The sequence below is a fragment of the Bos grunniens genome, chromosome 15, assembly GCF_055505025.1.
Source record: "Bos grunniens cultivar Pamir isolate PY7600 chromosome 15, Bosgru_T2T1.0, whole genome shotgun sequence".
In the NCBI taxonomy this organism is placed as follows: domain Eukaryota; kingdom Metazoa; phylum Chordata; class Mammalia; order Artiodactyla; family Bovidae; genus Bos; species Bos grunniens.
This window is the reverse complement of record NC_141179.1, coordinates 20,671,099-20,683,135: the sequence shown is the minus strand read 5'-3', so window position 1 is coordinate 20,683,135 and position 12,037 is coordinate 20,671,099. Positions and strand designations below refer to the sequence as shown.

Genomic DNA, 12,037 nt, shown 5'->3' with positions numbered 1-12,037 from the left:
TTGCATTTCCCCTGTGGCTCAGTTGGTAAAGAATCTGCCTGCAATTCGGGAGACCTGGCTTCGATCCCTGGGTTAGGAAGCTCCCTTGGAGAAGGGAAAGGCTACCCAGTCCTGTATTCTGGCCTAGAGAATTCCAGGGTCCCAAAGAGTTGGACATGACTGAGCGACTTCCACTTTGACAAATCCAAAATGTAAACTGACATATTAAAAGCAGTAAATTTGATTTTACAAATATTTTTTAATCTGGTAATCTCAATTACTCAGAACACAAGAGTCAGTGAATAAGTAGACAGAACAACAAAACAAAATCTCTGTCTAATCAATTCAGTGAATACTGCTATATCATTTTATAATAACATTAAGTGTCTTCTATGTTCTGGACACTTTTACACTCATTAGCTTGAATTAGTAAAAACAACTTGCAAAGTACTGAACAAGAAATCAAAGAGAAACTGAGTTCTGTCTAGGGTCACAGCCAGTAAAGGACAGAGCTGGGATTTAAACCCAGGTCTAGCTGATGTTGGCTTCCCCAGTGGCTCAGGGGTAAAGAATCTGCCTGCAATGCAGGAGCCGGAGGAAGACAGTGGGTTTGACCCTGGGTGGGGAAGATCCCCTGGAAGAGGGCATGGCCACCCACTCCAGTATTCTTGCCTGGAGAATCCCATGGACAGAGGAGCCTGGCGGGCTACAGTCCATAGGGTTTCAGAGTTGAACTCGGCTGAGGCCAGTTAGCATGCACGCACTAGCTACCATCAGGGGTCCAACTGCTCTCTTTCAAAGTAAAGTCTCTCAGTTTGCCAACCTAGGCAGTCTGAGAGTCCTACAGGCCTTTAATTGTTACCTAAAATACTTTTATTTTAGCCATAATATTAGCTGTTGTCATTCAGCTTCACGGTCCATAGCAGTTATCTGCTTCAAATTAGAGGAAGTGACAACGTCAACAAGGAAAAACGACCAAAAATCACTGCTATAAATCAACAGAAATCATTGAATTCTGCTGTCCTGATCATCATTAATAATAATAATAATAATAAAGCTAAACAAGCATTGCTGTTTAGTTAGGATAAATCAGAAATCTTGATAACTTCTATTCCATCACCTGGAAGATAGGCAAAACAACAGTATAAACTTTATACAGTTGATGTAAAACTAAATTAGATAATAGAAGTAAAGTGCTTAATACTGTACCTGCCATAAATTAGTGCCCAATAAATATTGGCTATTATTATGTTTTACAGTAAGTAAACTTAAAGGCTATATGACTTGAAGGCAGAAAAATATAATTTATGGGTATAAATTTTTCTATTTAAAAGTTAAAACATTTTGCTCTTGGAAGATCTTAAGACTAACTTTTAGAAATTCACTTTTATAATAACCTTTCCCAGCTAAGTGGGGTAGATAAGGCTCATTATATTTTTATAGGGCAAATGTATACGGCCACTCAAGAAATGACATTATACATTTTAAGTTAATTTTAAAATGCTGGGTATACCAATTGTGTTATTTGCTCTGCACTGATTATTACGATCATCTCTTAACCATTTCCTGGCTTTTGTTCATCCTACCACATCTCAGAAGATCCATTTAAAGAGCATACTCTGTGGCCTTTAACATTCATGAAGTATCTATGAGGTGAGTAGAAGACTTGGGATAAAACAACAGCCCAGAGTCCTGGCCCTTGAGGAGCCTAAAGACTCGAAATAAGATAAAGAAGATCCTAGACAAAGTATAGGGTACAGCTATAAACATTTTGTATGACTGTTCATCCTGATGACAGATTTAGGTTTGAGCTAGTATTTTTCTGTTGTTTTATAGATGGAAATAACAGGCACAGAAAGCAAAAAAGGAATAAAAATGAAATAGCTAACTATCACCAACTATGTAAGTGCGATAGACGGATTCACAGTATTTTGAAAACACAGGAGAATAAATAAATCATTTCACCTAAAGATGAGGGATTAGAAAATGCTTGTGTTTTCAATTTAAAACCCAAGTAAAAATTCTGTAACATGTAAATACAGCAATACAAAAAATAGGAGAGTGTTTATCAAAATATTTGCAGAAGCTATTTATGGATAAAATTTCAGGTGGTTTTACTTTTCTCTGCTTTTTTCCTTAATCAACCTGCTCTACTTTAATATCTTAAAATATAAGTAGAACAAAAACCAGCTTAAAATTGTGCTAACGCTCTTCTAGCAAACTGCCAAAATTTTTAAGTTAATAGTGCATTCATACATGGAATGCAATCAGCTCTCTCTTTGCTAATGAGTGTACATATCAATCAGCTTTCCTGGAAAACTTTTTCATCATCAAAGACCTTAAAGTTTATTCTCTTTGATCATTACTTCTACAAATTCATCCTAAGAACACAGATGTAGAAAAAATTTTACTATGATATTCAACTCAAGTATGATATTAAAATATTGTGTGTGCTCAGTTGCTCAGTAGTGTCCGACTCTTTGCAACCCTATGAATTGTAGCCTGCCAGGCTCCTCTGTCCATGGAATTTTCCAGGCAAGAATACCAGAGTGGGTTGCCATTTCCTGCTCCAGGGAATCGTCCCAAACCAGGGATTGAACCTGAGTCTCTTGTGTCTCCTGGACTGGCATGTGGATTCCTTACCACTGTGCTACCTGGGAAGCCATTAAAATATTAGGGAGTAACAAATACTGAAATAGGAGAATGATTACATAAAATAGGTTCTTGGGAAGAAAATGTTTGAACTATTTTTACGCTCATGAGAAAATCCTTAGTGCATGTTAAATGGGGATGGAAAGATGGAGCACCAAGCTCTATAAACAGTGTTAATTCCAATTATACAAGAAAAAGATACACCTTTTTAGAACCAAACCTCTGAGATGATGCCATTATGTAGTTTAAATCTCACAATGATAGATATATTTATTAACATGTATTAAGTTAAAGAGACCTTAATATTTGGTTCTCAGCCAACTTGAACCAAATAATCCAACTGGTTGGAACACTTGCTCTGTCATTATTAACTGTGAGACCTCTAGTAAGTTATTTAAACACAAGTTAGTTTGGTTTCCTCATCAGAAAAGAAAAAAAAAAAAAGTACTGAAATACTTCTTCATAGGAGTGCAGTAAGTATTAGATGCATTAATGTATGTACAGCACTTAGAACAGTGCTTGGCACAATGTCACCTACTATCAATCTTAACCTACAATGGTGTAAACCAAGTGAGATCTAAGCTGAGGCCTGAGTAATGCGCTGTGAACCAGGCAAAAGGTGAGAGGGACTAGAGGAAGAATATTCCAGGCAAGCAGGAAGATCTTGGGATTTTTATTCCCTATCCACCTTTAGAGATTTGATAATTTATCTTAAAGGCAGAATGCTTTGAATGTTCAGACATCTGCTTATGGGTTTTACTTGATGCTAGTTCACTGGGCATAAGAATTATCATGCATCTTTACATTTTCAAACTATATTTATCAACATACAAACACACAATAACACACAGTTTAAAGGACAAACTAAAAAACAGTATCACAGGAAGGCAGAGCTGCCCGGTAGTTAAGGGATGACTTTCAAAGTCAGACTCAGGGGTTCAAACTCCCTTCTGCAATTTACTAGGCTGGGCAAGTTATTTAAACTTTCAGTCTCAGTTTCCTCATCTGCAGAATGAAAATAATAAAAACAAAGGATAAGCATGACATTGGCATATCTGTGCATAATTGTTGTTCAGTCACCCAGTCATGTCTGACTCTTCAATAGCTATTATTATGTTAGCTATAAAAACCAAAGCAAAGTTAGAGAACTGCTATCTCATCACAGACCTGAAAATTATCTTTATGCCATCAGATCCAAAATACAGTTGCTCAGTTGTGATATCCACTGAACACCTGGGGTCCAATTTGGCAGATATAATCCATGAAAACATAACTTCAGAGAAGCCAGTAACATAAAATAGGATACTTTTATTAGTCCAGTAATTAAAACAAAAATGTAGTAAAAGGAAATGACTAATAAAAACTTCCATCAGCATACAAACACTCCAAGTTTCTGTTTCCTATCTTTTAATATTTTCCATTATAATAAACTAATTTCATTAGACTTTCATTTTTAAAAGCAGGTTAAAAAAAGTGGCCTCTTTTTTGTTGTTTTGTTTAAAAGTTCATTTTACTTTACATGTAGTGTTTAAGTATTTGTGTGATGCTGGAGGTAGAAATGTAACTTACTTTGAAAGTAAAATGAATTCTTAAACTAAATAAAATACTCAAACATTTGAAATTATAGATACACAGTCAGTTACTAGTCCATTCTGATTTGTAGGGTACCTTCAAGTAGACAGATTAAAGTAATTTAAAATCAGAATGCCAAACTGGAAAACAGGTGAACAGAGAGGCAAGTCTGAAATAATCTTCCTGGGGTTATCAACAGAAACACAATTTTACAAATACTTGGTGAAGCTATACTTAAATTCAAATAACAGATAACACCAAAATTGAGAAACCGCTACTAATATTGAATATGTGATTAAGTAAATGAAAGTCATACCCTCATACCCTAAATATATTGACTTTAAAAAATATATAACACATTATATTCCTTGTGATTTTAATAAAGTCCAAAACTTACATGAGTCTTTTCACTGTTTTCCGTTTACAATATGCATTAGAAAAACTAAATGAGGAAATAAGAGAACTGATGAACTTTCTCAAATTTCTAAATATACCGAGGCCCAAGTATCTCTGCAACTATTCTAAGATGATTTAAAAAAAATTAAATTAAATAAACCTGAATCAATAAGCGTCTCATGGGCATGGGGATATTCCAACACAATCTTGCAACCAATAGGAAAACTTTCCCTAAATCTGGATTAGTATTTCATCCCTGTATCTATCACAAACCAGAATTGTTAACGGTTACCCAAACGGCAAGATACCCAGTTAGAGTAATCAGTCCTTGGAAGCTTTAGGCTGTTTTTAAGGACCTCAAGGGGGTAAGGACGAGGCAGTTAAGGGAAGAAAAGCAGGATTCATTTCTCCGAGTTACATCTTTAACACCTCTTTGTCGGGAGTTTAACGTGGGAACCGGTCCAGCTGAATGAGCGCAGGGCGAAAATGAGAATTCGTCTGGAGATTGAGGGGTTAGGGGTGCAGGCGGGATGGGAGGACAGAGGGGATTTCGCCACGGCCCGCCTGAGGGCGGCAGTTTGGCTGGACCGACGGATAATAAAAATCGAATGGCTGGGGCTGGATCTGAGCGGTCGGATGCCGCCTCACCCCACGGGCGCTCCGGGTTCGAGCTCCAGGAGACGGGCTGTGGGTCCCTGTCCATCCGGGACGCCCGGGCCCGCTTCCATATTCGGCTGGGAGTGGACCAGAGCCCTAGGCCTCGGGGGTCGGGCAGACCGGCCTCATCTCGCCCGACATCCCCGGTGGGGCCGGCTCTACCCACGGGGGGAGGATGCGCCGGGCTTTCCCCTCGACCCCGTCCGAGCCCCGGGAACGGCCGGGGCGCAGGGACTCGACCTCCCGGGACCAGGGCCTCCCTGGGCCTGGAGCTGAGCCGGCGCGGCCGCCCCGGGTCCCGGCCCCTCCGCCCAACGCTCGGGCGCGGCCTCCCGGCCCGCAGCCCTCCCGCCGCCCGGCTCCCCCAGGAGGGCCACGGTCGGCGCGGTCCGCCCCTCCGCCCCATTCCCGAGGGACAAACCTGGGGGCCGCTACCCGGCAGGGCCGACCCGGCGAGGGAGAGGCGCGCGGCGGCGGCGGCGGGGCCCGCAGCAACAGCAGCCACCTCGGCCCTGCCGGCTCGGCGCCTCGCCCGCCCGCGGCCCCTGCGCCCCTTCCCCCGGCCGGCCCCACGCGCACCCCACCCTCCACGCGCGCGCCCAGCTCTGTTGCTCAACCTACTTGCAGCCTCTCCTCATCGGCCATCACCACATGCCCGGGAAGCCGGGGCCGCCCCAGGACCCGCTGGCGGGCGGCCGCCTCTCCTTCAGCCCCAGGCCGCCGCTAGGGCGCCGGGCGAGCGGGAGGCTCCCCCATTGCCGCCCGCCCGCCCGCCGGCCACCCGCCGGGGCCCCGGCTCGGCCCGCCGCCCGCGCCGCCGCTCCGAGAGGAGGGCGAGCCAGTCTTGCCCGCGGCCGGTTCGCTCCTCGCCCACCCGCCCGCAGCCGCAGCCGCAGCCGCTGCGCCGCCGCTTCCTCCTCCCCTTTCCTCTTTTTCCTTCTCCTTCGCTTCGTCGGGAGCCGAGCTTGGCAAACCAGCACCTGCTGCTGGAGATCACCGAGAACTGAAACAGGAAACCCCAAGCCCAGGGGAAAACCCGGGAGGCGTGGAGAGGGGTGAGGGGAGCTGCTGGAACCTGTCGGGCTCGACCGGGCCACTGCGGCCGCCCGAGGTTCCCGCGCCGCCTCGCCTCGCGCCCAGCCCGGGGGTCTCGACCTCCCCGCCCCGCTCCCCCCTGCCCGGGCCGTGCAGGCGCCCCTCGGCTCGGTTACACCTCCTCCATCCAGCAATAACACAGATCATTCCCTGGGCGGCCAAGGGAATCGCTGTCTTCCTTTTCCCGTGCTTGTTTGCTTATTATCGGTATTCCGTAATGAGGGGGGGGAAAAAAACCACACCCGGCATTAGCAAGACCAATAAGGGAATTTATTAATAAACAAATGAAGCTGTTGGGATTTCACCCAGGGGAAGAACTTCTTGCAGTAAGGAAACTGGCCCTGCTGGAAGTGGCAACATGTCAAAATGGAGGCGAAAGCCAGGTTGAATCCAGATCTCTTTCCGGAGGTTGGGAGGAGACAGCACCGAGGTGGGAGTTCCGAGTGTGATAGCGCTGAGCGCATCGGGCCTTTCTACTTCTGCAGAATGTCCAACATCCAGCACAACCTAGGCCAGCGTTTCAGCAATGTTCAAATCGTCTCACTCACCTGCCTGTGGAATTGTCTCCTGACGCCTCACTCCTAGCCTTGGGCAGGATGCCTGTACTTTCAGAGGGAGAGGGAATTGTCTCCCTGAATTGTGCCCCTCCCAGGGGTCACAGACCGGGCAGCTGCTTTAAGTGCCTTATCTCATTTAAGTGTCACCACAGCCACCTGAGCTAGGTGTTATAATCCCCTTTTTCCTACAGAAGACTGACCCTCCTTGCATAGGAGGGATCCAGGTCCGTCTTCATCGAAAGCACATATTTGTTTCAGGGGACCTTGAATCACACTTTTGATCACACTATTCACCTTTTAACAAAATTATTTCTTGCCTCTCTGAATTGTTTTCAGTAGGGGCATACTCGCTTTAAGCCTGGGTTCTGCTGAATCTGATTGGGCTGCTTAATGGTAGTGATATCTGTGATGCTTAGTGGGGTTCACACTTTCCAGTTTCTGTATTTAAAAAAAAACCCTGTTTTTATGGCTCAGGTGAGCAGTACAGATGCCTCCACCTCTCTGACCAGCATCTGTTACTCTAGCTATGGAGGATACGGGGGTCCCAGCTGAGAGTGTCCTGCTGGCTGGTGTTCATGGCACAATGACACTGCAAGAGGAAAGGCGAGCATCTCACTGAGTCTGCTTTCCGCTACAGGAGGCCAAGTCTTGGGGCCTAGTAACTGAAATAGTAGACCAGCAGGCCTCTTTGGGGGCATATGTGAATTCTGTGGTCTACATTTTTAGTACCGCCTTAGGAAGTTTGGCAACCTGCTCTCTGCAGCCAGGTCAGTTTGAATTGGCAGTGAGGGAGGGATGCTTGGGAAAGCATTCCATGCTCTCTGAGCCAAACCCTCAGAAGTCTCTTGAGCAGTATTAGGGAGTGGCAGGGACTTAGAAAGAGGCTGGCTTGCTGACAATAGTAAGTGATGGCATCTGTGACATGATTTTAGTGATGCCAGGAAGTTCCCCTACTCCACAATAATACCACCCACATTGTCTATCTTACTTCCCTCAATTGACTCAACTGAATTCCGCTCAATATTGATTTAGCATGATTGTGTACTATATTAGGTACTTTGGAGGTGAGAGATAGCAAGAAGTATTAAAATAGACATTTAGTGAATGTTCACTATGTTCCAGGCACTATTCTGAGCACTTTGCATATATTCTTTCACATAGCACCCACAAAACCCCTATGAGGGAATAACTATCACTGTTTCCATTTCACAAATGAGAAAACTGAGACCAAGGTTAAGGTCAGTAAATAACAGTACAAAGATTAAAACACAGGCAGTTTAACTCTACAGTTCAGAGCTCATTATGTGAATGATACAGTAACCAGCCTTAGTTACCTTACTATGTAGTTGGGAGATAAAAACATGAAAGTTAAAAGAAGACAAAATAATTTTTAAGTTTTAAATATGTGTCATGGGTAATAAAGGCAATGAAAGTTCAGAAGACTAATAGAGGAATCACTTTAGACTGGAATGGATGAAAGATAGGGTTTCAAAAGGGGGAGATTTAAACTGGATAATGAAGATGGATAGTACTTTGATAAGCAGAGAGGATAAGGAAGGGCATATGAGTGAAACAGCGTAAGCAAAAATAGAATGCCAGGGAAATCTGAAAAATAGGGATTAAAAAAAGCTGGAAAGGGAAAGTAGGGCCAAATTACACAGAGATTTACAAATGAGAGAGGGAGAGAGAGAGAGATGGGGAGAGAGACAGACAGAGAGTTTGAGCTCATGTTGCCTTTATACACAGAGGGATCTGTGAAGGGTTTTGAACAGAAGGTAACATGGAGAACATTTCTAATTTAGTAAAATCAATATTGTATTGGTTACTGGATGGTTTGGAAAGGGGAAGGATTGACGCAGGGAAACAAGTTTGAAGGTCAGAATGGGAGAACAGAGGGGAATGAAGAAATCATGAGGGAGGGAATGAAGGAACCAGTTAGTGAGACATTGTGACAAAAATCACTGAGACTTTGTAAATGATTGGATACACTTAATGGAGACTAACCTAAGAAAAAGGAGAAGTCGAAAATGACTTAGGAGTATGAATATGAAACCTGTAATATCTCTGACTGGAAAAAAGGGAAGTCTGGGGATAGAGGAACTACTGTTTTGAGCACATGTTTAGAGGAGTTTGGGTTTAGGCATGCGTTTGTGGTAATAGTGGAGATATACTTGGGGAAGTGTTTCATAGCTTTATCTAGAAAAGGCAAAAAGTTGGGTTAGTGAGGCTTTTATTTGCTACTGAGAGAGAATAAGTATGAACGTTTTATATGGTCACAATTATAACAATAACCAACCACGGTGTTCATCTTACGTAAACCAGAGTTCAAACAATATTTCAATCCTTCTGTGGCTCTGAGATAAATAAACTTTAGGGAATTCCTCTTCTCTTTACTCCAAGTTCTATTTACTTGAAAGGAAAAAAAGATATATAAGGAAAGAAATTTCATGGCTCCAGAGAATGTCAGATTGATGAAAGAAAACTTAAGAGATCATTAAACCTGACCACAATTTTCAGTTTGCAAATGGTGAAACTGAGGATCAAATTTTGAATGTCTGATATTAAAACTTCAAAAATAGGCATTAGGCAAATATGGCACATTTGCTAATTATCAATGCTGGATTGCACATTTGTATTTTATAAAAGCAGCCTGGACCTTGAATTGTGAGTTTGAATTGCATATAATTAAAGAATTTGAGAGGCTATGGATCCATAATAGGCAAAGACTTGGGACAGTCTCATCAATTAAAAGCAAATATTTGGAAAGAACAGGTTGGAGGCAGAAGGTGGGAGGAAGAATGGTGGCAACAGCAGAACTTCTTTAAAACGTACTCCCAGGTAGACGATCTCACACGGAGATTCATATTTGAACCTAAAAAGACCGAGTTTCAGGAGCCCATCACACCTTACTTGGCTGCCTCATCATCCAGATGCCCAGTCACCTTGTCTAAGACCTCTAGGAGCTTCAGAAGTGATGGCCCATAGGTCACCTTCAGGTTCAGAACTGGTACACACCCCTGAAAACTACTTCTAGTTCTATCTGGAGCTTTACTAGTGGTGCCCTTAGGAATATTCTCATCCCCTGCTACACGTGGGGATGAGAATTATTTTCTCTGTTCTCACATCTCCTGCTTTATCAGTTATGCCAAAACACTTACCTTAGTTGAAGTGATGTTACTAGACCGTTGGATGCATCTTCTTCTCCAGCATTTTGTCCAGCACTTGATTTCCTCTGATGGAAGAGCTTCATCTATCCAGATGACTACTGTGACTTTTCATTCACAGTTTCTTTTATGTCTTTCAGAGAAGTTCTGGTTAATTCCAACAACCCATGATATGTAATGCTTCCTTAGTGTTATTACTCTAAACGGCCACTTCCCCAGCACATAATCTGTGTAAGATGGACACAGAAGGATAAAACACTTCTTTTCTTTATACTACAGTGACTGGTTAGAGTTGCTTTTTAATACTGAGTTCTTAGGGAAAGGAAACTAGAGGGTATGAGATATGAGCTGTTGGCCAATCCCACGACTTCTTTCTTTTGATGAGTAACCACTGGATTCAATATCAGCAGCATGACTCTTGTTTTCAGCATGTGGGAAGTCAGACAGCAAGATTTTTAATATGCTTGTGTCATACAGTTGTGTGATTATTCTACCTGAGCTGGACAGTGTGATTGTACTCATTTCACCGTATTTGACCAACATAGGAATTTTGAAAAAACAAACATTTAAGAAATACTTCTAAGGTGACATTTTGCCATCTTGACAGGGACCACACCTATCATTGCAGTTCATCCGGCCCAAAAGTTTTAAAATTGCTATTTCAACATGGATTTTCAAATGTACTAAAAGCATCCTCATCACCTCTGCAAGCATCTGTTGTTTTAGAAGGAAGCAGGCATGTAGAATTACAAATGTACAGAAGTGAAAGAGTTGGAAACAGAATTATGGAATTCCTAGGTTAGAGTACATTTTATGTTAAAAGGCTAAATCACAAGACTACTAATTGCAGCATTACTTGCAAAGTCAAAAAAATTAGGATCAACTTAAATGTACATTAATAGGAAACTATTCAAATAAGTTGTAATGTTGCCATATAATAGGGTGCCATTCACCTATGAAAGAGAGTGAAGTGGTCCTGTGTGTGTGGAATAAACTTCAAGACCCTTTGTTTATTGGAACAGTAAGGGAAAACCAGTGTATATAGAATGCTATTATTTGTGTGAAAGACAAAGAATATATGTTTGCTTACATATGCATATAAAATCTCTGGGAGGAAACATAAGAAACTAGTAAGTATTATCTTGGACAAGGAAACTGGATGATTTGGAAGAAAGGGAGGAAGAGAGACTCACTTTTTACTCTACACCCAATGATGGCTTTTGAATTTTGAATTGGGTACTTGAATTAGCTATCCGAAAAAAAATTTTAAGTTTGCATTCATTGGTGATGTGTACTACCCCAGGGAAGATCCACTGGAGGAGGGCATGGCAACCCACTTCAGTATTCTTTCCTGGAGAATCTCATGGACAGAGGAGCCTGGTGGGCTACAGCCCATAGGATCTCACAGAGTTGGACATGACTGAAGCAACTTAGCACACACATTACTATTCACATCATTCTATTTGATTCTATAAATAAACAGATATTATTTTTTTCAAATAGTTGAAAAGGAAGAGAAAGAGAAGAGGAAGTTGAGGGAGTCCTGTGAGTTGCACGTGTGGAGTCTGGGGCTTCCCAGGGGAGGGGAAGATTCTTATGATCATGTGGAAGGGGAGATCCCATAATTGCTAAAAGATTCCCAGACAATATTAATAACACTGATCTTTTTTTTTTAAAACAATGTAGTTGTCAAAAGCTCCAAACTCAGATTCTGTGAAGATTTCTGATAGAAATTGAATAACTAAGGGAAGTTCTCATCAACAGATGCAGGAAAAATTCCTATAATAAGCAATAGGTATTGTAAATCAACAGTAGGCCTGGGCAGATGAAGCACATTTTGGTTTTTTTTTTTTTCCCATGACACTCATCATCATTGTATTTGCTTATTCATTTTACTATGTATCTCCACATCAGAATGTAAGCTCCACAAAAGCAGGAACTCTGTCTATTCTGTTCACTGCAGTG

General features: G+C 42.4%; 1 protein-coding gene across 7 annotated transcripts in view; it reads right to left on the bottom strand.

The window, feature by feature from the left end:
* Window positions 1-10,371, bottom strand: part of ZC3H12C (zinc finger CCCH-type containing 12C) — a 75,844-nt gene extending 65,473 nt beyond the window's left edge. For 3 of the 7 annotated variants that reach the window (XM_086339097.1, XM_086339098.1, XM_086339101.1), the window contains exon 1: window positions 3,799-3,905. Coding sequence is in view for 1 of the 7 variants with exons in the window: in XM_086339095.1 (XP_086195221.1) it covers window positions 5,878-5,901 (24 nt within the window). In the remaining 6 variants the exon portion in view is untranslated. Of the gene's footprint in view, window positions 1-3,798; window positions 3,906-5,677; window positions 5,790-5,877; window positions 6,197-10,066 lie in introns of those variants that run through there. The other 4 variants (XM_086339099.1, XM_086339095.1, XM_086339100.1 and 1 more) reach the window with 4 other exon arrangements.
* Window positions 10,372-12,037: the final 1,666 nt, after the last annotated feature.